The following is a 24,953-nucleotide window of genomic DNA, read 5'->3' as shown; positions in this document are numbered from 1 at the left end:
TGAAACGTTTCTCATTTGTCTTTGCAACCATATTGCAAATTAGAAATCATATGAATAAGTAAAGATAGGCTATTTTTGTATTTTGTAAACAGCAAAGATTTAATATATGCTCAGGAGACAAAGAGGATAGTATTTTTACAGGTCCTTCTGGCCACCTGTCTGTACATAAGTTTAACTCTGAGTTATTAATAAGTAATTTCATCAATAATAACATATGCAGCTTTTGTGCTACAGAGACACAGAAGGCTGCAGTTCTGGCTTTTGCACTTGGGCAAGCTATTCTGCAGAAAACTCATTTAGCATCACAGAACCATTTTGGCTGAGATCCTGAGTTGCTCAGGGCTGCAGAATTCTTTACAATGCCCATCTTGTTTGCCTATGGAACAGTAATTAATGATTAGCAGAGACAACAGCATTTGCATTTTTGTCGACAGAAGCTGTTTCAGTTTTCAGAGTTAATCCATCTTAGAGATGCAGTAACTGCAGCATATATCCATATTTGCATGCACTCACATTTCAAAACAAATTTCAGATGAAGCTACTGTCCCTAATATACAGATTTAATGTATATGCTGGTGTTCTGGCTTCTCTTGTACCTGCACTAGAACAATATTCTTTATTTCATCCATGAAGCTGTGTATCACACAAGATTCAGCCAAGACTGCCAGCCAAGCAAGGCTCAGAGGCGTAGTCCGGTGCAACAAGTAGTTGTTTTCTCTGCCAGAAGATCCAGCTGTTAGCAAAGGTAACTATCTCTGTCAGCTAGCTCTCCAGCCACTGTGGTGTATTGTGTCTAGGCACAGCGAGAAGGGGAGTGAAGGTAAAGAAGAGGAAGCAGCAACCTGATCGCTTGAGCAAGAAAGCACCTTCTTTTAACCAAAGAAGAAAGCAGGCAACATCACAGTTAAACAAACGTGCTGCAACAATACAGACTTAATTCCTGAGAAATATATTGGCAATACCGCAATTCACAACTTGTATCAATGTGGAGACATCCTTACAGGGCTTCCATCATCTCCCACAAGGACTATTTGAAAATGCTTGTTGCTTGGCAAAACTCCAAAGATCAAAAATGCTCCTCACCACGAGTATATTTATAAGTCCCAGGGTGAGTTATCTATTGCAGCACTAATTCAGCAGTATCCAGAATAAAAATGCTTCCAAATTTACCTTTACTTTTCTAACAGAAGCCTTCCAGAAGTCCTCATCTGCCTTTATCCCATTTCCTGTATGTGTGAAACTACCTCACACATTTATCAACTTAGTAAAGTTGTGGCTAAATGTCATCACACACACCCTCCCTCAAAAAAAAAAAAAAAAAAAAAGAATAAAATTAAGAGGGTGGAGAAATCACACATTTGGGTGGGGGGAGAAAATTCGTAGTTAAACAGATACCCACTGAATATATGGAATCTCCCATTTAACTATTTGGCCTGTAACCATGCTGAGTACCTGAACTTTCTTCCTGCTTATCTTACCCGGAATGGTGTGTTGATTCGGCTAGTAAGTGTATCTAGGATATGCACATTCTCATGTCGGTGCAGCAAAATAAAACGGAGGAAAATCTTGAGGAGGGCTGGCTCTGAAACACTACGCAAAAAGAGATCCAGGTATGCAGTAGTAGTCATCACTTCTTCCACAGTCACCTATAAACAAAAATAATGTAAATGCAAACATACCACACACAGAAAATATCCATCCATCTTCTGCAACTGTATGCCTGGCAAACACTAAGCTCTCCATACACAACACTGCCACAGAAAGATTCAGGTCTTTGCTTTTAAATTTGTAAAGAGCATGTTTCTGAATGACTCACGAGCATTTTGAACCCATTTACCAGTCTTCCTTCCCCAGGAAAAAACCCTCCCCCAAACTGACACCCCAAATCTCACACATACTGAAATACAATGAGCCAACCCCTGACAGAAGCTCCCCACCACCTTTCTGCCCATGTCAGCTCTTTTGCATCACACTTCTGTCATTCTTCAGAAGCATTTTCAGATGTTGTGAATACCTGCATCTACCACTTTATTAAAAATCAATGGCAGAGCACAATCAAGCACAGTACAAACTAGGTTTGATTCTAGAGCTTTAAAGAAAAAAAACCCAAAACATAGCTATCCAGAATTTTGCTACAATTTTCCTTCTTTTTGTTTTCCCATAGCATAATTCCTCAACTCACTCAATTTTCAAAAGCAGTATATATACACACATACACACAGAAGCCAAAACCCAAAATCTTTGCTGCTAACTATTTGTATATCAAAATACAATTCACATATCCATGCAACATTTGCATACCATAACCCACACTGCTCTGCTTATGGCAATCCTTTGGAGCTTATCTATTCACAGTATTCACTGGCAAAGCACAGAAAATTCCAAAGGCCACCTCTGCACCACGCACTGCTGTTGCAAAGTCAGCTTTTTAAAAATAGTTACCTAGGAACCTAATAAGCTTAAGTGCACACAGATAAACCCTTAAATACAAGAATCTGCCTATATGAAAGGAAGTATTAAGCATCTTTTGTTTACCAAACTTGGCCGGATAAATGAAAAGACTGATTTTATTAAAAAAAAAAAAAAAAAAAATCAAAGCTGTCACTTAAGAGCTAAGAGGATTTAGAAAATACTCAGAAGGGCAGCATTTACGTAACATGCTGTAAATATTAAAATCCCTGTTCCATTATGCGGCGTGTTACCCACGTACACTGTAATGTCATGCTGCAGACGTTCTCTTTAAAGCATTTAAGATCACAAGCTGCTTCTGGCTGGTTACACAGAACATAGGAATGCTGCATGCAGCCTGCAGACCTTACGGAGAGGGGGCACCAATATGGAGAGCAGAGAGAAGCTCTGAAGCTAAGGTCATTGATTCACTCTCATTCCAAGGCTTTATTCTAATACTCAGCTACACTGTCCTTCATGCAGTGGGCCACTAGGTCATTTTGGCATTAGAAACAAGGCACCAGTGCAGTAGCAACAGTTGAATTTTTCACCGGGATGGGAAAATGAGTTCACCTTCTCGGTTTATTGCAGTAAGGTTAGTCAAAATCAAGCATTAAAATCTAACAGTGAAAGGAAAGGAATGAGGCACACTTTCACAGGATCTGTGAACTTTATAAGGCTATGTAAGCAACAGCTAGACATATTTTTTAGATTTGTATTTGTATGTTCAGTGCTTCCAAAACTGGAAATGAGAATATAGCTCTTTCACTAGAGAGTATCTATTAACATACACTCCAACTCAGAATACAGTTTATGAATTCATTCCTCCTCCTCCTTCCCCGACAAGCATCAAGTGAGGGGGAAAAAAAAAGTTACTCAGATAAGCACCCCAAAGTTACAAATCGCCAGAATTAGCACTGTGGCTACAGCCCTAACTCAGATTTTGTATTACTGTAGATATGATAAAACAAACATGCTTATGCACATACACACACTGGGCCATAGCACTACTGCCACATTTCAAGCACCAAAAAACCTGCTCAGGAGATGAGCCAGGGTTGTGAAACAAAGGAAATTGTTTGTGGTTGGAGCTGAGATTCTTTTCCTTGAAATAGCCAAAAGGTATGGGGACTTGTGGGGTAAAAAGGAATGGTTTTCTGTTGAAAGCTGTTGACTGTTGCCCTGAGAACTGTCTTTTTGGGATTTTTTTGTTTTGTTTTTAGTAGCAGCAAGCTGTAAAAAGCAAAGACCAAGAAATCCATCATGTGACATCATTATGATAGCATACAGTTCATCGAAGAGTTTAAACTCTCTGCCAAGGAAAGGCCAGACAGAAGTAATACATCATTATGTCTCTGTGTCACTTCTCCTTCATCCCTTATGGGGAAAAGGAAGCACGTTCTTGGCCTGCAGGTTTCACAGATGTTTGCTGACAGCTGAGGATTGGGCCTATGTATATGTATAAAATACCAAAGCTTAAATGAAAGCAAGAAAAGCCAGGAGATTCACAATAAAATTTTGTGACCTTTTCTGGAACCAATGCTCTTTGGACGACTCATCCTACATTTGTACCAGTGAAAGAAACCCATATGCTATTCAGAGTGCGTATCATGAATGAAACAAAGAGCAGAAGAAAGCTAGTTAGAGACTACTTTAGGAAAGAAATGTTTAATTCTGAGAGCATGTTTAGTGCTCCTCACAGCTTGGGGACTAGACAAAAAAAGAAATCACGTTTATCGTAGCCAACACTTCACTGATACTACTACACAGAGCTGGAAGAACCAACCAATGATTAATGAAGTCCAAACAGTTCACAAAAGAGTTACTTACAACCTTGTTAAATCTTAATCGTTTGAATCGAGGTTTTTTGTGCAGGGTGCCACATTACACTTAATTTTTAATTGTCCTTGGGAAAGAAGTTGCTGAATCTGCTTAACCGTTCTCTGAGAAAGAGGGAATAAGACTAACTTTTGTCAAGATTTAAATGGATTTGTAAAAATCTTTTTTCATTTTTCAATGAAAACGTACTGCCTTATCCACAACAGTCCTTTAAACTTTCACAATAAATGCAGCTAAGACCTATTTCACAGCTTACTGTGCAACATTCAAAGCAGGCAAGTAAATGTGCGCTTTTGTGTGCAACTTGTCCATACAACCCACCACAGAGACCATCATTCTGCTTCCTTGCAGGAGCAAATCAAAACAAAAATATCGCTTTTTGGCATTTGAAACAAAAGCCATGCATGCAGCTTAGGAAAAAGATCAATTAACCTGGCAAGCAGGTATCTACGCTTTTACAATTATATCTTTTTTTGCGACCTTGCATTCTGGGTTTGCTCTCCCTTTTACCATATCTGATGGTAAGTGTAACTTCTGAAGATTTGAGGTACCCAGAGAAGCATTCAAAAGGCTAATTTTAGCTCCGTGAGGCTAATTTTCCTTTTACTCAATGGATACATTAGCCTGCTCTGAAAGAGCCTCTAGAGATCTCACTTTTTTTGCAATTAACTAGAAAAGGACGTTGGAGAAATCAGTTACACTAGGCAAAACCCAGCCATGGCAAAAACCCTTTTAACTCCGTACACCTTTTCTACAGATCGCATTATACATAATGCATTGAGTGTTGAAAGTGAGAGTCGTTCAATCTGTGCAGTTATTACTGAAGATCTCCGTTTTCTGAGATACCAAAGCCACACTATTAAGCTTCATTCAGATTACCTTCTGGTTGTTTCTTCTTGAACTAATGTCCCGTGAGACAGATTTGGGGAAAGTAGGGAAATCCTTTCTAATAAATTCAAATCAGTACGTAGGTAAATGACAAAAGAACAAATGCTCCCAGAGAACAAAACATTTACTACCCATGTCAAGTGTGTCCACTACGGTCAAATCCTAAGGCAGTTTACAAAAACTTGATATCATCCTAAACATTGATTACAGCAAGTAAGTTTTTAGCTAGTCCTCAGATGAAAGGATGATAAAAAACAAGCCAAAACACAACCACGTGTTACACACAACCACAAATCTGATATTTAATTTGAAAATTCTTCACTCTGATAATTCAAGTATCAAGAAGAATATCATAACAAAAGGAGACAAATAAAATTAAGACACGGTAGTTTTCTAGCAGAGCCCTTTGTTAAGTAAGTACATTTCAAGCTATGTTTTTGATAAAGGTATTTCAGCAATATTAAAATCCACCATTGTCATAACAGCAAAAATTAAAAGCCCACCAGCAGCACCCTTTGCATTAGATCCTTCCTACTAATGGTGAAGACCAGGGATTTCTCCACTTCTAAAATAAGATTGCAGGATTGAAATTGAAAAACAATAAAAATCCATATCCATTCCATTAATCAGATCAGTATTCTACCATTTTTATTTTCATTATCCACAGTTGTAACAATTACAAGTTGCTGGAATATTTTTTTTTAGTATACATATACATTTAAAGTGTCTATCTAAAGATACCATTTAAAAAACTCATCCACATGTTTTTCTATACAGCAATCATTTGTTACAGATTTTTTTTAAGATGTAAACTGCTACAAAAGGGACTACCTGAGAGTCTTTATAGCCAGATAGATATTTGATTAGAGATTATTGAAAAGACAAAGCCACTTTTAGCCTTGTAATACCCTTCTCTAATTATGTAATAATTTTCAGGAAATCTTTTCTCGCCTCCTCTATGACTGATTAGATGGTGAGGCAGAACACTGTAAAGAGATCCAACTTCTACAAGTCACTGTGCCAAGTAATAGCAAAGAGCCAGAAATTACTGTCATTGCGAGTTCAGTTTAATATATTATCCTTACTATGTTAGACCAATTGCACTGATTCTTTATTACTGGCTATTTTCCCTTGAGATCCACACAATATATTTTCTAATTTACAGCTTCATGCCCTCTTACTGGAATATGATTATCATGATTCCTCCTTTCCTTCACATCTCCCTTCCTACAAGGATTGCATATTGCCTGTGAAGAGACCACAAATGTTCTTAAAATCATAGAATCGTTTAGGTTGGAAAAGACCCTTAAGATCATTAAGTCCAGATGTTAACCTAACACTGCCAAGTCCACCACTAAACCATGTCCCTAAGTGCCACATCTACATGTCTCTTAAATACCTCCAGGGATGGTGACTCAACCACTTCCCTGGGCAGCCTGTTCCAGTGCTTGACCACCCTTTTGGTGAAGAAATTTATCCTAATATCCAATCTAAACCTCCCCTGGCGCAACTTGAAGCCAGTTCCTCTCATCCTATCACTAGTTACTTGGGAGAGGACACCAACACCCACCTTGCTACAGCCTCGTTTCAGGTAGTTGTAGAGAGCGACAAGGTCTTCCCTCAGCCTCCTCTTCTCCAGACTAAACAATCCCAGTTCCCTCAGCCACTCCTCATAAGACTTGTGCTCTAGGTCCTTTACCAGCTTCACGGCCCTTCTTTGGACACGCTCCAGCAGCTCAACATCCTTCTTGTAGTGAGAGGCCCAAAACTGAACACAGTATTCAAGCTGTGGCCTCACCGGGGCCGAGTACAGGGGCACAATCACTTCCCTACTCCTGCTGGCCACACTATTCCTGATACAGGCCAGGATGCTGTTGGCTGCCTTGGCCACCTGGGCACACTGCTGGCTCACGTTCAGCTGGCTGTCAACCAGCACCCCCAGGTCCTTTTCTGCCGGGCAGCTCTCCAGCCACTCCTCCCCAAGCCTGTAGTGTTGCATGGGGTTGTTGTGACTGAAGGGCAGGACCCAGCACTTGGCCTTATTAAACCTCCTACAGTTGGCCTCTGCCCATCGATCCAGCCTGTCCAGATCCCTCTGCAGAGCCCTCCTACCCTCCAGCAGATCAACACTCCTGCCCAGCTGGGTGTTGTCTGCAAACTTACTGAGCATGCGCCCAATCCCCTCATCCAGATCAGTGATAAAGATATAAACCAGAAATGGTTCTTATTAAAACATATTGTCTAGTAGTTTAAACCTGAATACGCCCACCTCACTGATTAAAAAAAAATATTAAAAAAAAAAAAATCAAACCATCCCCCCTTTTCTCTTTTCTGTTCATTTTCAACTTCTTGCCCCCTGCTTACACTGGCAGAGGGTTCATGCTTCAGTTCGCTGCACAGTGAATTGGCTCAGGGAATTGATTCAGGTTAAAGCTATCCAGGAAATAAAAGTGAGTTTTAACCTCAATCAGTTTCCCATATGAGCAATCATCCTGGCGAAAGGGAAGGGGGACAAGCGAGATCAGGGACAGAGGAAGTTTGCATACCAGGGGAAGCAGAAAACCAGAACTACTTCAACTTTCCTCAGCTTACGTTTATAAACTGCTTTGGTTTACGCCAGGTTAAAATTCAATGCAACCGCAGCATTTCATGCAAAAAGGGAAAAGCCCCTTTAACATATAAGCACTCCGTAGCCAATAAAATTAAGTTTTGTAGCTATTAACAGGCTTCTCCAAAGCATGAGACTATTCATAGTTGGTTTACACTTGGTTTACACCTTTTTACAGCAGCTGTCCAAATGCTTTTCAGTAAAGTGAAAGATGGTATTATTTCTAAATGGGAACTGACAGTCTTGTAGGATATTTATAAAGATGCTTCTTCTAATCTGTACAGTATAATTTACAGGTCATTTCCCCCTAGCTGAGCTGTGCAATCATCAAGCAAGTATTATTGAATTATCACAGTAGCATACCGTGTTAGAGGTTTTCGCTTAGATGGGTTAGTGCGCAACAGAATTGAGGTCCATTTGACAGAGCTTATTTGACAGGACCATGCCAGCGCTGCCACAGAGCAGTTCTGTTCACTTGGCCAACAGCAACATTTTACACTAAAAAGCTGGTACAATTTTCCATTATTCAGATTAAAACAAGCCTTCCAAGTAGCAAAATAATTATATCATAGTTAGCAACTAAATGCCATGTAGTAAAACAGTAAATGCTAAGACATTAAAAATTTGCTTTTGTAATATAATTTGTCAAATTTTTAGCACTATCTTCAATAAATTGAAATAACACAAATTACATAAACATTCAAGATGTTCTGAATAGCTACCTCTGTCACCCAAATTCTCTGAATGCCAAATAAAAATTAAATCACATGCACTCAACAGTAAAGAGATGTATATAATCAATCTGAGTTGTATCAAAGATTGCATAATATTTATATATACCACAGTGTGGCTTCTAATTATCTAGCACATGGTTGACTTCAAAATATATACATATTAAAGACCTTCTGAAAAGGATTTCACTCATCAGATTTCTACAACAGTGCTACAACTACCTAAATGATAAGGTAAATAAGCACTTTCCACTACCAAATATCTGAAGACTAAAACAAGGCAATATGGCCTCTAGCAGAACGAATAAAACTTAGACTTTGATAGCGTTATTCTGGATTCACCCTGGGAATTAACTGAAGTTTTAACTGAAGAGAAAATTAGCCTGATTTGATTACTTGGACCCTTGTACAATTTGGCCCCAGAAAACCTTATATTTTTTTGATAGGGCTCCAAAAAGTTTGTTTTGAAAGTGAAGCAAGAAATAGCCAATGCAATATGTCACAGAAATTTAATGGTATGGCTCTGTGCCTGAGCAGAATTCCACCTTCTCACAAGTATTATTCCTAAGTACCAAAACCTAGGGAAGAATGTACAGAACTGCATAATTTCAAGTTGTAACTGACATGCCATCAAGAAATACCAGTCTTAAATTAAGAACAGGTTCTGCCAGATAGTCTTAATTTTCTTAAATCCCAGACACTTACATCAGAAAGAATAAAAGATGGTTTCAGCAAAAGCCTAAATCATGGATTGTTACTACAAAAAGAAAACTACCAAGTTAACCTTTTCTTTAGCTCTGTATCTTTACAGACAAAATACTTTTTCCTTCTGTTTTTTACTGAATTTGTACAGAAATAAGGAATTTGTGACCTTGCATAAAGGCTAACCCCCCTGAACAATGTCATTGAATCACTTTTTCAATGTCTCAGGAAACTAAGATGTCAGAAGTAGGGGAGGTATTTGTTTTCTAAGTAGTACAGTAAAATCCAGGCAGCCAAAGGACAAGACAGGGCTACTGAGCACAGCCACTTAATGCATATCCCTAGCTACATGATACAAATTTGGGCTCTATCTACCCATTCGGCAACGTGCAGCTTCTGAGATATGAACGTATTTGTCCATCACTCATTACAGGCGTAGGTGGGATAACCCACACAAAGTGACAAGACTAGTACAGACTAGGTATAAATTAGGCTACAACAACATGCTCTATTTAGGATATTTATCTTTGAGAAATGAAGTTAGGGAGGCATAAACTTGAGAATGTTCGGGTTATTTAAGTACACTGCAGTTAATCTGCTACGTAAACAAACTTCAGAGTTCACTGTGAAAAACAGGTTATTTCAAGCTAGCTAGCTAGCCCAATCAATTTGAAACTTCCTTAACTGAAAAACACACAGACCTAGCTAATTCTTTATTCAACTTCATAGTAGCTTCCTGAGCTAAAACCATAAAAATCACACCAAGCAAAATATGCTGGTCTCCCCACCCCCTGACGGTTTCATAGAAACACATCTCTATCCTCACTCTTGTGTGTTGTATCCTCTTTCACTCACACAGTGAACTGTGTACATAGTAAGTATGTATAGGGAGACAATCTGCAAAAATTTAAAAGAGGCAGAGCTTACTACATAGTTCCATAAATGTTACAGACATTTCAAGATCACAAATGTACATATCTCAAAGCTTTGGACCACATACTGAAAATCTGAACAAATTTTACTGAAATTCTACTTACTGAAATTCTGATGCTACTTTTACCAAAAGTCTTGTTTGATAGTCTGATGTTTTAAGTTGGGAGAAGAGAAGAAAGTCAAGCAAAGGAGACAGATGGTCTGCATGGATGAACTAGGAGCTCCTAACAAAATTGAAACATAAAAAGGAAGAGATGGAAGCAGGGACAGGTGACTCAGGAGGAATATGAAAAACTGCCTGAGCGTGCAGGGGAAAGGATCTGGAAAGCCAAAACCCAGCTGGAAGTGAAGAAGTGCTTCAACAGCAAATGGGGAAGGGGACCTTGTGACAAAACAGTACTCAATGCCTTCCTCACCTTGGTCTTTACTGGCAAGATCTGCCTTCTGGTAATCCCAGGTCTCTAAGATCAGAGTAGAAGTCTGGAGCAAGGAAGACTTACCCTTAGAGGAGGGGGATCAAGTTAGGGAATGTTTAAACAAAAAGGACATACACGAGTCTGTGGGGCCTGATAGGTTGCATCCCTGACTGTCGAGGCCACTCTTGGTTTTTGAAAGGTTGTGGCTACCAGAGGAGGCTCCTGAGGACCAGAAGTATGCAAATGTCACTCCAGTCTTCAAGAAATATCATCCAAGGAACTACAGGCTGAGTTGGCCTCACATCAATCCCTGGGAAGGGGATGGAGTAAAGCCTCCTGAAGGACATTTCCAAACATATTAAGGAGAAGACAGTGACTAGGAGTAGTCAGCATGGATTTACGAAGGATAAATCAAACCTGACCAACCTGATTGCATTCTATAATAAGATGACTAGCTCGATGGATAAATGGAGAGCAGTTGATATTATTTATCTTGCAAGGTTTTCGAGATTGTCTCTTGTGCAACATCCTCATAGACAAAATTTTAAAGAACACACTGGCTAAGTGGACAGTGAGGTGGATCAAAAACTGGTTGAACTGCTGGGTTCAAAGGGTTGTGATCAGCAATGCAAAGCCCAGCTAGCAGCCTATGTGGTCTACACTGGGGCCAATACTGTTTAATATCTCCATTAATGACCTAGATGATGAGATGTAGTGCACCCTCATGCAGTTTTTAGATGTTACAAAACTGGGGAGAGTAGTTGATAGACTGGATGGCTGTGCTGCCATTCAGAGACATCCTGACAGTCTGAAGAAAGAAGCAAACAAGAACCTCATGAAGCTCCGTAACACAAATGCAAAGGCTTGCATCTGGGGAAGAATAATTCCAGGCACAAGTACACACTGGGGACTGACTGGCTGGAAAGCAGCTTTGCAAGAACGAACCTGAGGGGCCTTGTGGACAAAAAATTGGCCATGAGCCAGCAATGCACCTTTGTGGTAAAGATGAACCATGGCCTCCTGCACTGGATTAAGTATCACTAGCAGGTCGGTGGGGGGCGTCTTTCCCCTTTACTCAATACTGGTAAGACATCTCGGGTGCTGGGCTCTCCAGTACAAGAGGTGCACTGACATGCTGGAGCAAGGCCAGCAAAGAACCACAAAGATGATTATGGGATGGGAGCACCTATCATATGAGCAGAGGTTGAGAGCACTGCAAATGTTCAACCTGGAGAAGAGAAGGCTCAGGCAGGACCTTATCCATGTGTGCAAACAGCTGTTGGAAAGGAGCAAAGAAGATGGAACCAAACTCTTCTCAGTGGTACTCAGTGAAAGGTCAAGAAGCAAAGGGCCACAAACTGAAATCCAGGAAATTCCAACTGGACATCAGGAAAAAAAAAAGCCAAGACCACACTTTTCTACCGTACAGGTAGTCAAACACTGGAACAATGTTGCCCTGAGAGGCTGCATCACCTCCAGCTTTTGAGATATTCAACACCAATGGGACATATCTTTGAGCAACCTGCTGTAGCTGACCATGCTCTGAGAAGGGAGGTTGGACAGGACAATCTCCAGAGGTGCCCGCCAGCCTCACCCACTCTGACATTCTATGAAGAGACAGGACGAAGGGACTGGCCAGCACCTATCATCTACAATACTGGCTTAGCTTTAATCCAAAAAGTGAGTAACCTTCCTTGTACCAGACATTCATATCTGAATACATCAGTTGCAGAGGCAAACTGATGTTGCTGTTACTCCATGAGGGATTAAAAGCTAATAAGACTACTAAATACACAATTTATCTAATAGTTCTTGTACAGCTGTTTGGATTATTTTATTTCATAGAGTTGAATCAACTAATTTGATTTGGTGATCAGACAGGAAGTCACATTAACACGATTTATGTTGCTGCTGCTGTTTTAAACAGACATCAAGCTCTATCACATTGAGAACAGAAAAGATTGAAGATTTCTTTCCTAGGTGTCTACATTCCTGACTGGAGCCTTCTTTGCAAAAAATAAATGCAAGTCTGTATCTTGCTGCAGAGCAATTTTTTCCTCAAAACATTACTTGAAGAAAAAGCAGAACATAATACAGAGAGAACAGGTCTGAAATAGTATGCCTACCCAAAAGTCATTCAAGAGCAGAGCCAGAAGCTCATCACCCTCCCAGTTTTTGCATTAAGGTAGAAACATGGGTGCCAGATTGGATGTGCAATATTAAGGCTTGAATGCCACATGAGGTCTGGAGTCCCTTCCTTCCATGTCAATTACCAAGAGTTATCAGAGGCAGCTGTTCCATACCAGTTAAATTCTAGAAATAAGATTTATAGGAACACCTTAGGAAGATGTACCAATAACTATCATCTCTTCTTACCACGCTTCCCTTTAACCTTCCACAGATCTGTCTTCCTAATCAGGTACTTATACCACGCTTCATTATTAACTGTATTTGAACTCAAAAGGCAGAATGAGTTAGAACAACCCAAACTGAATGATTGGATAAAAACTAAAGTCTTCAGCCACAAGTACAGTTTATGACATCAAACCAACTTCTTTTGAGTTTAAAAGCAAAATCAAGATCCATTTAGTATTGTGTTCAATGAAAGAACTTCCATTTTAAAAACCACCATGGTGCATCTGGCCTTTCTCTCATTTTGGCCCTTCACATTTTTTTCTTAACCTAAAGGTTGATTACAACACTTTGGTTCCCAAATAGGTGATACAGTTTTCAAAGCCTACTCCTCAACCTAGTGTGAATGCTTTCAATGGCAACCAGAAATTATTTTAATGTATGAAAGAGCTGTTACAGCATAATTATCTGTCCAAAACGCAAAGATGTAAAATACTTATTTTCTGTTAAACTCATGTGGGGCACAGCACAGGAAGACTGAAAAGGTCAACTGTGCCTCTATTTACTTGTTTCCTTTTGCTACAGAGTTTCGGTCACAGGTATGAAAGCCTTGTATCAGATCCACTAGATGGTGCAATCCATCCTCTCCATTAAATGCGTTTGAAGTTTATACACAGAAGTAGTTAATTTTTAAAGAGGAAAAAGTCAAACTTAACACTAATCAAGGAAAGGTTTATTACTCGAATGACAAGGCACCAAACAGAATGTCAGGGTTCAGGAAAGATCTAGGCTTGAAACTCAGATCTGTTAGCAGCCAACATCTCCATTTTCAAAAGACATACGATTTCACCCAGTTTCAGAGTATATAAATGAGGTTCAACAATATTTCCATCACATGAAAACAACAATTATCAGAACAGCAGGCTTTAAATTAAGTAACATCAACAGGGAAATAATCAACCCAATAGGGGCTTAGCAGGTTTACTGACCAATAAGAATGGCATTCAGCAGCATGGTAGTATTCAAAACAACCTAAAATTTGTCTTAAGTACTTCAGAGGTAAAAACAGTACCCACTAAAACTAGAATCCCACAGCTACATTCTGATATCTCCTGTGTTATCCATAACCTTGACCTAAAGCTGGTGAGCTTTTCACTTCTGATTCTAATTCCCAGCCTTGGTAAGGGATTTATTCAAGATACAGAAATAGAAAAAAATACTGCCAGGTAAGGAGGTGAACTATCTCAATGACAGACTACAGCCTTGATCTGGATGGCAGCCAAATTTTATTTCCGCTCTTGCCAAGTTCCCAATTGTTTGAGGTCTGTCAAATCATTGAATACGATTCTATACTGCTTATTACTTTCTTGGTAAGTGACCACTTACCACAAAGAATTGTGTACACTGCCAAGACAAGTCCTAGACTAGAAAGCAGGGTACGGTGTTTCACTGGCCTCACAGAAAATAGAACAGGTGCAGTGCTTTCTGCTTGGCAGGCATAGTCAAAATTAGTAGACCTTCAAAAAGTAATTTCTTAGTCCTCTCCTGGCAGTTTTTGGTGGATTTTTACTCTCAGCAATTCCTAATTTCGCCTCCTCAAACAAGGCATTCTTTCTACAGAGCAATGAAGACTGTTAATTGACCTGTTCTGCAACAGTTGGGAATGTAGTTTCCTGCAGCTTAAAAAAAAAAAATAATTCACCAATATCAGTGACATATTTTGCAAAGGATAACCCCTAAAATTCAAAGAAAAATGGATTTTTTTCCTTGAAAGCAAGATAAATTGCACCCTAATACATTAGAAAATTGATACCAAACTCCATTTCTTCTCCACTTTATGAAAATAGCTCTGCCAATTGTGCTAAGGAAGTACAAAACAATACTAATTTTGATAAAATTAGCCTAATATTTCTTAACTGAACATTTTCCTTGTGGGCATTTTCCTTTTGGAAAATGTTAATTTGAAAAAAAAAAAATCTTCATGGAAACATGTCTGCCATGATGAAATGTTGACTAAAAGGTCACTGCTTTTTTGATGATATGTCAGCCTAGCACAACAAGAATATTTTGGTTCTTCATTTCACTTAAAAATTTTAAACATTTTCAGAAATATCTATATCTTGCTTAATAATCTGTATGGTGTAAAGAGAAAGTATGGCATGAAAAGACAGAAAGTTAGCCTAGAAACTTACTCAATTATATGGAAGTCACTACTGACAGTACATTTAATAGTATCTTTACACATAGATCATCCATAATGCTTTTGCCCGTTATTATTTTGTGTCACGCTTGCATACCCACTGACCTTATGGAGCGCGGGAGCCATTACTGGCACCAAAAATCCATTGTAAATGTAATTCACAAGCTGGTTACGTATCAAGGGATGTGCCACCTAAGAGGGTAGGGGAGAGAAAGAGAGAACAGTTCCAGTGAGATTTAAAATTGGGGGCACAGACTACTATTATCCACTACCAAAACCTTTTCCCATTTAACAAGACACGTTCATTTGTCCTCACCAGCATGATTCAGGTTCTTAAAGATTCTTCCTTCTTCCAAAAAATACACAAACTACGTTTAATTACAGTAAGCCTGCCAAATTTAGAGAACAGGGCTTTTCAATCTCCCTGCATGCTGACCAAGATGAATGGACAGACAGAAAAGCGTGTATACCCATGCATCAAAGGAAGATTTGAGATTCTAAATTTAGCTCCTGCAGCCTTGTCAGGCTCACGTAAAGGTGGATTTTCCATTGTTAACTTGTCCTTTTACAAGAAGAAAAAGCAGAGCAGCTGCTTTCCTATAGTTCAAGAGGAGGTTACCAGAGCACTCTCTAGCTGTGGGGTAACTGTATATGCCCCTCTCCCAACCACTGTAAAACAAACAGAAATGAAAACAAACCCTACATTGTTCATTCAATAGGTTGGTTAGGAGCTTTAAAAATTGAACTGTTATTAGAAGCCAAAAATTTACTCTTATAATGAAGCATTCATTTTGTTTTCACAAAGAAAACATATTATCAATTCATGCATTTAAAAGAAATGTGATAAAAGAAAAAAAATAATTCAGAAGCATTCTAAGTTAATATATTCTGTTTGAAGTTCACATAGAGACTGGAATGTCACAGCCTACATGTGGCCACCAATATATTCTCCCACTCACAATTCTTCCCAGACTTCCTTTAATTTGTAGCCCTTACTTTGGAAAAGGGGAAGAAAAAGGGTTGCCCTTCCCATGCTATGATCCAGGGGAAAAAGTAGTAAATGGCAAGAGGTCTTGGTTACACTGTCCCTTTTTAATCTCTGGCCAAAGTTTATGGGTCAACACAGGACAAGCCACACCACGAAGACCATCCCATGCAGAGCGCAAACATTCCTGCAGTAATTGAGCTGAAGCTGAAGAAAGACTATAAAGACACTATCAAGCAGCACTCAGAAACGGCTTTTTCTGCATGTCAGCTGAAGATCCTTAACCATTTTGAGGTAATTTGAAAAGTGGTTTTAAAAATAATATGCTCTTCTTTAGTTTGTCTGCAGTAACTTTTATATCAATTTTTAAAACAGGTATCAAATATGACCTCCTACAAATATAGGAGAAAAATGCTGTAGAAAAATTCTGCAAGACATCAAAATGAATATTGTCTCTTCACATTTAAGCATGCGTGTTAAAGACTTTGTATATTGCATTTAAAGAATGACAGCTACTGTTATTTTTGCTTGTTCAATGCTCTAATAGTCAATCAATTGCTTTACTGTATTTCACACACGTCTCACTAAAACATATCTTTTACTTAACAGTAAATGTGACTATATTTTCAATCCTATTCAGCACATTTCTTCAAGTAACACATAAATCCACAGTTTCTGCAGAATTTATATCATGTTTTAATAAAAAACTGGATAAAGGTTCTATAGGGTTTTCTAGCCTTAAAAGCAATATAAAAAGACAAAAAACATGTCTTAAGTTTAGATCGGAGAAAAAAAATGTAGTAAGGGATCAAAGCCAGAAAAAGGAAATGCAATCAAGAAATAATCATTAAGAACAGAGAATGGATTCAAAACAGGCCAATCTAAAATTAATTTATGTTTCTAGGAAGATACCTAAATTGTGTTTGGAAAGCTTACTTTATGCAGTATTCACCAACAGGTAAAACAGACTGTTTTCTTTTGTACGCTATTACGAGAGCTTAGACAAACACAGAATGTTTTTCAGCACTTAAATATAGAAAGTCTACATTTCCCCACATGTAAAGGCATTCAATTTACTTTTAGTATCAACAGTGGTATTAAAATGCAATAACCTTTTTGAAAACATAAAAACCTCCCAATTACATAATGAAATATCAAGCCACCACAGAAATCTACTGCTTTCATTTGAAACATTTGCTACCTGAAAACCAAAAACATATTAATTTATCCTTATAACCAGGAGAAACAGCACAAAGCATGCGTTTTATAAGCAACTTATTTTAGTGTAACTTAAAAATTCCATGCCTTTAATAGAAGTAAATAAACTCCATAAATTTACAAGCTTCTGCATCATATGAAAAAAACTATTACTTCAAAAGGACAGATCAACTCTCCTCCATTACCTGTATCACAGCATTGCAAAATTCAAGGGAATTCATGAATTGTACAAGGGCTGGTGATAAGAGCCAGTCATCTTTCAGCAGACAGTGCCACTCTTCTCCTTTTTCTTCCAGCTTTGTAGGCAAAGACGAATAGAGGCCACTTAGTCCTGTTGCTAGCACCTGTATTTCAAAACCAGAAGATAAGTTGACTTTACAACTGTCCATCTGCTTGAATGGCAATGCCACAAATAGCTTCTTTTACTAGTTTTAGTAACATAAAATGGTGTTGAGATTAATTTCATGTACTTTTGAAAGAGTCCTGTGGCAGAAAGACAGGAATATTTTAAAGAGCCTTCTATACAATATCCTTCTTCCAAGAGATGGTATTTAGGAGAAAGTGATGGGGAAAAGCAGGTTGTCTTTTTTTTTTTTTAAATACAAAGTTATTAATTTCCTTTTCAATACTTGTAAAATCATTTTACACTTTCTTTCAGTCTCTTACAGAAGAGGGCATCACTGCCATATACCTACAGCTTGTGCTTCATTGGTGATTTGAATGGTACTGCTTACACAAGCCAATAAAACGTAATTTCACTCAGACATGTGAAACATTAGAAACGGAGGGGGAAGTGCCGCCATCAACAAAAATGAAGTTCAGCCTCACACAGACCACAGATATATGTTGACTTCCATTCCTAGGCACTTGAACTCAGATGAATCTACTTAAAAAAATTCTAGCTGTTCATAAATTTCTCATTTTCCTTTCTTATTTATTTGGAAGGGCGAAGAGAAGAGAAGAGAAAGAACCCTGAAATAAGCTGCTGTATAGACATTGTTTCCAGTAATATTAAGGCTCACAGATGATTTATGTTGAATACATCACTGAAGAACAAGGTTGTATTTTTAGTTGCAATTTAAAAAGCATATTTCCAAAAAGGTTTTTTAAATTTTACTGAATATATCTAGAGTATTGGTAGTTTCAGACCAAGTTTTTAATTATTAAAGTTATTTGAAGCTGGAAATTTCCTAAATATTATTTACAACTCTTACCCTTCTGGCATGACTTTATACAAGTTCAGGATAATTTTTAAGACGATCCTCATTTTAATGGGATCATTAAGACTCAGCCTGATGGAAATTTGCTTAGTTTTCATTCAACAGATTCTTGTAAGGATTGTTTCCTCTTTCTACAAAGGGCTGCTTGGCATCTACAGGGCTAGACAGTCAAAGCTCAGAAGAAATATGACTGTTTTATCTGTTAGAAAACAAACAGTTGACAATATACAGGTCAAAGACGGAAGGGGATTCAGGTTTTGATCATATGCAAGCGTAACCAATTATAATTGCTAAGCCATTCAGTCAGACAAAGGCTGTCTTTGTGAATGCTTTCCATTCGTAAATCACGTAATTTTGAAGATGGATTTATTCTGGCGTACATAATTAAGTCAAATATTAAGGGGGGGCAGGGAATACTGTGAAAATTCTGCACTACTTTTTTATACACAAATACACATAGATATATAAAGAAAGATGCTGGAGATACGTTAAAAAACTAAGAAGATAAATCCATTGAGCAAAGCTTTATTTGTACAACCATATTCTTCTATAACCGGAATCTTTTTTGCTTTTTCTCTCTCTCACAGTAGAAGAGCTCAAAGCAAAAAGCTAGGAAGATCTTACTAGGCATATAGAACTACCTATACCTAACCCATACACACACTCACAAACCCAGTCTTCAGACAATTCTAGGAAGGAAAAAATTTTGAAGAGAGAACTTGAGTTTCTTTTGTGTTGCAACTTGTTAATTAATGCACACTTGATTTCCCATAGTCGGCTTAAAATTTAGTTGCTATTCATAAATGCATACTTACCCTCTCAGTAAGCAATCCCATTTTCAGAGCTGTGTACTATCCACATTTCTCCTTCATATGCAAGCTTAGTCCTTAAGCACAAGAAACTGACCTTGAGCAAAACATACTACTCTCTACTAAAAGGAGCAGTGAACTCACAATCAGTCAGTGTCTTGACATGAAGAATTCTTTAGTTTGTCTGACTTACTGAAGTAAGAAATGACAGATATAGCTGCTAAAATCTGTAAAGTTTAAAAAGCTCTTATTTTTGCTATGAAGTGCAACACAAATGGCTCTGTGTGAAATTATGTTTCTAAAGCACTGTAGACAGAATAGCCACTGGAAGCAATTTCATCTCTTTAGGTAAAAACATTTGAAAATTTTCATAGAAGTTATACTATAAACAGGATTGCCATTTGAAATTACTAACAAACTTCACAATCTATGAGCAGGCATATAAAATAATGCACATAGACTACACTATGGAGTTTTAATCAGTACAACGATAAATATCAATTAAAAAAAAATTGAAAGGGAAAGAAATGAATGAGTTCATGTCCTGGAAGGGCAATATTCAGTTTATTTTTTGTTTTACCCAGAGCAGTGTCCTTTTAAATTTCTCTCAACATTTGTCAAGATGACCTTGCATGCTCATCTACTTTTACAAGTATCCCCAGCAGTTTCTTTCTCACCATTGAGTCATGAGTCTCTCTGCAAACCAGTCTCCTTGATTTATTTACTTTCTCTTGACTCACAGAAGACACTATGTGATCTGTAATCCCAGACACATTACATGATTAAAATGTGTTGTTAATATATAATCAGTTTCTATCTGGACATTTCCTTCCCTTTAATAATTCCCTGTCCTCCCACAACCATAGTCTTTCTATCGCTGTGCAGCCTCAACTTTTCAAGGACATTGCAGAGACATACCTCCTCCTGCTTTAATATTTGCTTTCCTAAGCTGTGAGGAATTTAAAAATACAACGTTTTATGGGGAGACTTTGAGATGCTATCCTGCCCAAAATTCTTTAGAAACGTGGTCTTCTTATTACAAAGCTGAACAGACAATATCTTCAATCAGATTCAGAAAACTTTCCAGTCAAAACATGATAAAAATGATATGGCAGAAAAACCTCAGTAAAATCAGAAAACTTTGCCCAATAGCTTGTCTACACATTCTGTGTTAAAAACATTTGTTTGTGATGTATCTTACTGCAGCCTGTCCCCTTCCTTCTTTATCGTTTACTCACCTTCAGTTTTGAATACCATGGACAATATAGTTTTAAAAAGCTGCTAACCTAAGTTATCCCAAAAAAATAGTATCGAGAAAGCCTTCAGGTTCACTTTTGCACAGATCCAACACTGATTTGGGTATATGAGGCAGAGATTTATGGCCAGACCCCATCCCAGGGCACGCGTACACTATGCTATAAGGCACGATAAAGAAAACCCTATATGCTACCAACCAGCTCGGCCCCAGAACCAGAGACAGGATCACCACAGTGCCACCCAAATGCCACTCCCACCAGCACAGGGCTGTGCTAGCTGTTTTGCAGAGTAGCTGAGGCCACATCCGCACTGATTTTATTGATATACAGCAATACCACTGACATCTACAGTCTTCCACCAGAACAAAACATGTTCCTTCAGCTCATCACACTCAAATTCAAAAAAGATTTTGTGCTAGTGTGAGCTAATTCTATGGCATTGCATTAAAGTTTTATTATAGAGTTAGGCCAGTCTCATTACTGTTCAGAAAAGTCTGATTTTAGCACATTTTGACAAGAAGCCTCCCTAATTAGAATGATTGTCAATCATGGCTCCCTGCTGTTCGAAGGTTAATATAGCTGGCTTTTATCTTCAGTGTAAAAAGGCTGCTTTTTTTTTTTTTTAATTAATTGGAAGATGTAATTATGGAAGTTATAGCATGGATCCAATAATGGAATCCATCTCAGGGACATGAGAAGTTTGAGAATCAAGTTCGTATTCTGTAGCAGCATCTATTAAACAAGGTCAAGTGGAGTCTCTCAGCACAAGAAATTTGACACAATATTTACAACTGACAAAAGGGAACCATTTAGAAGTTTTGTTTTGGAACTTGTAGGCCTCCTCCAGCCTGGAAACCTGGCTCTGCCCTCCTGCTCAAAGGACATAGCAATCTCAGAGTAAATGGAAACCCATGGCTGGAACAGCTGTTGTGTACTAATGCTTAAGGATTCTAGTCTTCTCAGGTCTAAAGCTCTCTGCTTTAGTAGCTATGTAAGGCTCCCTTCACTTTGTTTTTTTTCTGGCACTTATCAAACTAAAATGCAAGCCACACAGAAGATAAAATAATCAGTCCAAAAACTGGCACACAAGAGTGAATTTTTTACAGAATGACATTGGGTTTTGAATCCAATGGATGGCCATTGCAGATCTTAAACTGATTTTTGTGATAAGGCATGAAGAAGCAGGTGTTGTCATGTCCACTCCGCTTTAGCTTTAAAACTGCAGTAGGGCAGCTTTGTTTGTTAAATTAGATTATTCACTTGTTTAACAGCAAAGGTTTTTTATTCATGTAGTAAGACTGATTTGCCAGATCTAACACTACAACACTACCACCAAGTTTTGTAACAGAGTACAACATAGCAAGATGGTAGTTTGCCCAAGATGGCCATAGAAACATGCAATTCTGCGACAGAACAAGTTTCCTTTTTATCTTGCAAAAATAGTACAATTCTGTAACACTCACACTATTTTCACACTTATTTTTATGAACTGTTGAACTGATGCGATGGTGTGGCAAGCACAGCCTGCTTAAGCTACCACTACCACCAGAAACAAACCTCCTCAGAACACCTTGTTCTCATTTCTCACTCCCTTCACCCCCAGAATCTCACAGAGGCCTCACAGGGAGACAGAACAGGTTTCCCTCCCACCAAGTTCTAACTTTCATCAGTTTCCCAATTCAATTCACCTTTTGACTGTAAAAACACTTGTGCTGTCCCAAAACCACGTAACACTGGTATGGAAACAAGGAGCAAGACTGCGTTTGGCAGTAGGGCTGGCTGAAACGGCATTACAACTTGTGAAATAGCTGTTAGCAGAGTAGAAACAAATGTGTTGCAACACATTTCTATCAACAATTACAGAAAAGGGTAAGATGAATATCGGAGAGACAGTTTAGCATTGAAGGTCAAGCAAAACAAGAACAACTTACTGGGCAAAAATAGGTGTTTTCTGCTATGTGCTTTGCAACAACGTTGTTTTCTGCAGACAGAGACATGATGAAAAGCAGCGCATCACGGGCCTGTTGGCCTACTGTTCCTTCTCGATGTATGAAGGGAATCAGCAGGGAAAATATGAGGAAATTGGCAGCTCCTTGGTCTTCGCTGGTGTGGAAAAACAGTTCTAAAATGGAGGGATCTTTGGCTATTATAGAGCAGAGTTGGTTCAAGAGAATAACCAACTCTGTTTCCACTGTTGGAGTGGCTGTTCCTGAGCAGGCACTCAGCAACATCATCAAAGGCTTCAGGATGGGCTTGTGATGCAGCAAAGGCTGATGAGACTGGGTTACTAGCATTTCATACATTTTGAGTTGCTCTATTTTTGTCTCATCGGTGAACTCTCGCCGTAGGCTCCAAAGAAAAAGCTTCTCCATGATATTTTCAGAGACCACAAACTCCAGAATAGGCCCCATTGAGGCATCCTTTGCTTGCTCCTCAATTAGTAAGAAAAGCATGTGCTCCACATAATTCTGAACAGTGCTAGCCTCGTCTGGTGAAATAGCCCCATACTTTGCCTGACTGTTTTTCAAAGGATCATGCTTCTCTAAGACCTTCAGAACCTAAAGAAAAACAAAGGCAGACCAGTCATTTGAATGCATTTTTTTAAAATATGCACTTATCCCATAAGGAAAAAAAAAATTAAAAAAAAAAATATCAAAATTCTTAACACAAAAAGTGCAAACTCTTTTTATGCTTTTACTTTTTGTCTGTCACACTTTCTAAATTTAAAAGTTTCACATTTGTAATGTACAAGGCCAAAACTTAATGCATTTTTTCTCACTTAATAAGCACCTAAATTTGCCACTTGTCCTATTGCTTAAAACTTGGGGTTCTCTGAAGTATGGATAAACCAGGTTCCATGAGCCTTCAGAAATTGGTGGTGGTGTTTGAAATAAGTTTCTTTGTCACAGAGGACTGAAATAAAAGGGCCTGCTATTCAGCCAGAGTAACTGTGCTCAGGAGATGATTTGCAGTAGTAAAGTGGCAGAAGCCCACAGAGCTGATATTTCCTTGTCACATCTTATATGATACCAAATGGCCACTGATGCCCACACACTCTTGCAACATTCAATATAGGTTTGAGTAACAACTGTGATCCCAGCATTTATTCCCCTGGATTAAATTCTGTTCTGCATGCAATCAGTGAAGCTTGTTGTCTGTGAAACAACCACTGCCTTTAGCCTTTTGTGGAGGACAACTGCCACAAAACCACACAGGAACAGTGGTTCCCCTAACATGAGAGCATCACTTGAGTTAAGTGAGGAAAAGGTTACTTGTGGATGATGGCTCCTCTGACCCTGGAAACATCTCAGAAACACCACCAACAAATGTTGGCTGCTTCTCAGGATAGACAAAAACCAGCAAAAGCAGCAGCACAGAAATCAGTTTTACATAAACCGTTGTTTATTCATATTACTACAGCAAATAAGATCTTATATTATGGTGCTCAGAGCAAAATATCTTTGCCTAAAAGCAATTATAATCCTGATGACATGCAAACAGTTTTTAGAATATGCCAAATTGCATAATCTACATCTATCCATAATAAACACCACTGCATACAGCTTTACACCCATGTGCCTAATATACTTCACAAAAGATAGGCAAGACTTACCCAGCACACGGAAAGGAAGCACAGAAGTCTGCAACAGGCTACAAGTCACAGCAAATCACTAGGGAAGCCAGTAAGAAGGTCTAGGCCTTCTGTAAGATTACGATGTCCTAGCACTTCCCATTTAGATGCAAATGTAGAGTTCAAAGTGTGATTAGTAAAGCCTAACTGTACAGTGAAAGGTCAATTACCTTTACGTTTTAAAAATGTTTCAGTGTCATCTACTACATTCTGCATGAAAGACATTTGCTCCTGAGCAACGCAGGATTATCCCAAAAGCAAGAATGAAGCAAATTCCTATTAATGTAGCCTACTTCATCAATAAAACTAATTAACATTACCTGTGCCCAGTGTGTTCTAAACACTATCATGCATGTTTCTGGGTCAACACCCTGCAGGCTCGGAGCCTGCCGATTTTTGCTGATACTGGTTCCAGAGGACATTATAAATTTTCCAAAGGTCAAGCCAACTAGGCCATGCTGTATTTCTTTTTTAAAATCCTGTAGTTAGCTACAGATGTTCAAGCATCATGATGAGATTGATACTGTGTTTTGAGCTTTAGTATCCACGGAAATCTGTTTAAAAAAACAAAACAAAACACACATATACCTATACACGTCAAATGATAGCGTATATCAGAAAAGAACATACTTAGAGAAGACTAAAACCTTTTTTCTTTTAATTCAGTTTGAGGATAGAATTTTTTAAAGCATGTTATATGGGACCATCTTTTCAAAC

General features: G+C 38.4%; 1 protein-coding gene across 1 annotated transcript in view; it reads right to left on the bottom strand.

Annotated features, from left to right (window-relative positions):
• FHIP1A (FHF complex subunit HOOK interacting protein 1A) overlaps nucleotides 1-24,658 on the bottom strand; it is a gene marked incomplete at its 5' end in the record, with an annotated part of 38,840 nt that extends 14,182 nt beyond the window's left edge. Inside the window, 5 exons of the mRNA XM_081998807.1 lie at nucleotides 1,479-1,646; nucleotides 15,223-15,309; nucleotides 17,506-17,664; nucleotides 22,537-23,163; nucleotides 24,557-24,658. Of these exons, the coding sequence (XP_081854933.1) occupies nucleotides 1,479-1,646; nucleotides 15,223-15,309; nucleotides 17,506-17,664; nucleotides 22,537-23,163; nucleotides 24,557-24,658 (1,143 nt within the window). The remainder of the gene's footprint in view (nucleotides 1-1,478; nucleotides 1,647-15,222; nucleotides 15,310-17,505; nucleotides 17,665-22,536; nucleotides 23,164-24,556) is intronic.
• Between the last annotated feature and the right edge of the window lie 295 nt (nucleotides 24,659-24,953).

This window comes from Phaethon aethereus, assembly GCF_964289735.1.
Source record: "Phaethon aethereus genome assembly, chromosome: 4".
Lineage (NCBI taxonomy): Eukaryota > Metazoa > Chordata > Aves > Phaethontiformes > Phaethontidae > Phaethon > Phaethon aethereus.
Note: the sequence above shows the minus strand (reverse complement) of the source record. Positions and strands in the feature narration are given on the sequence as shown.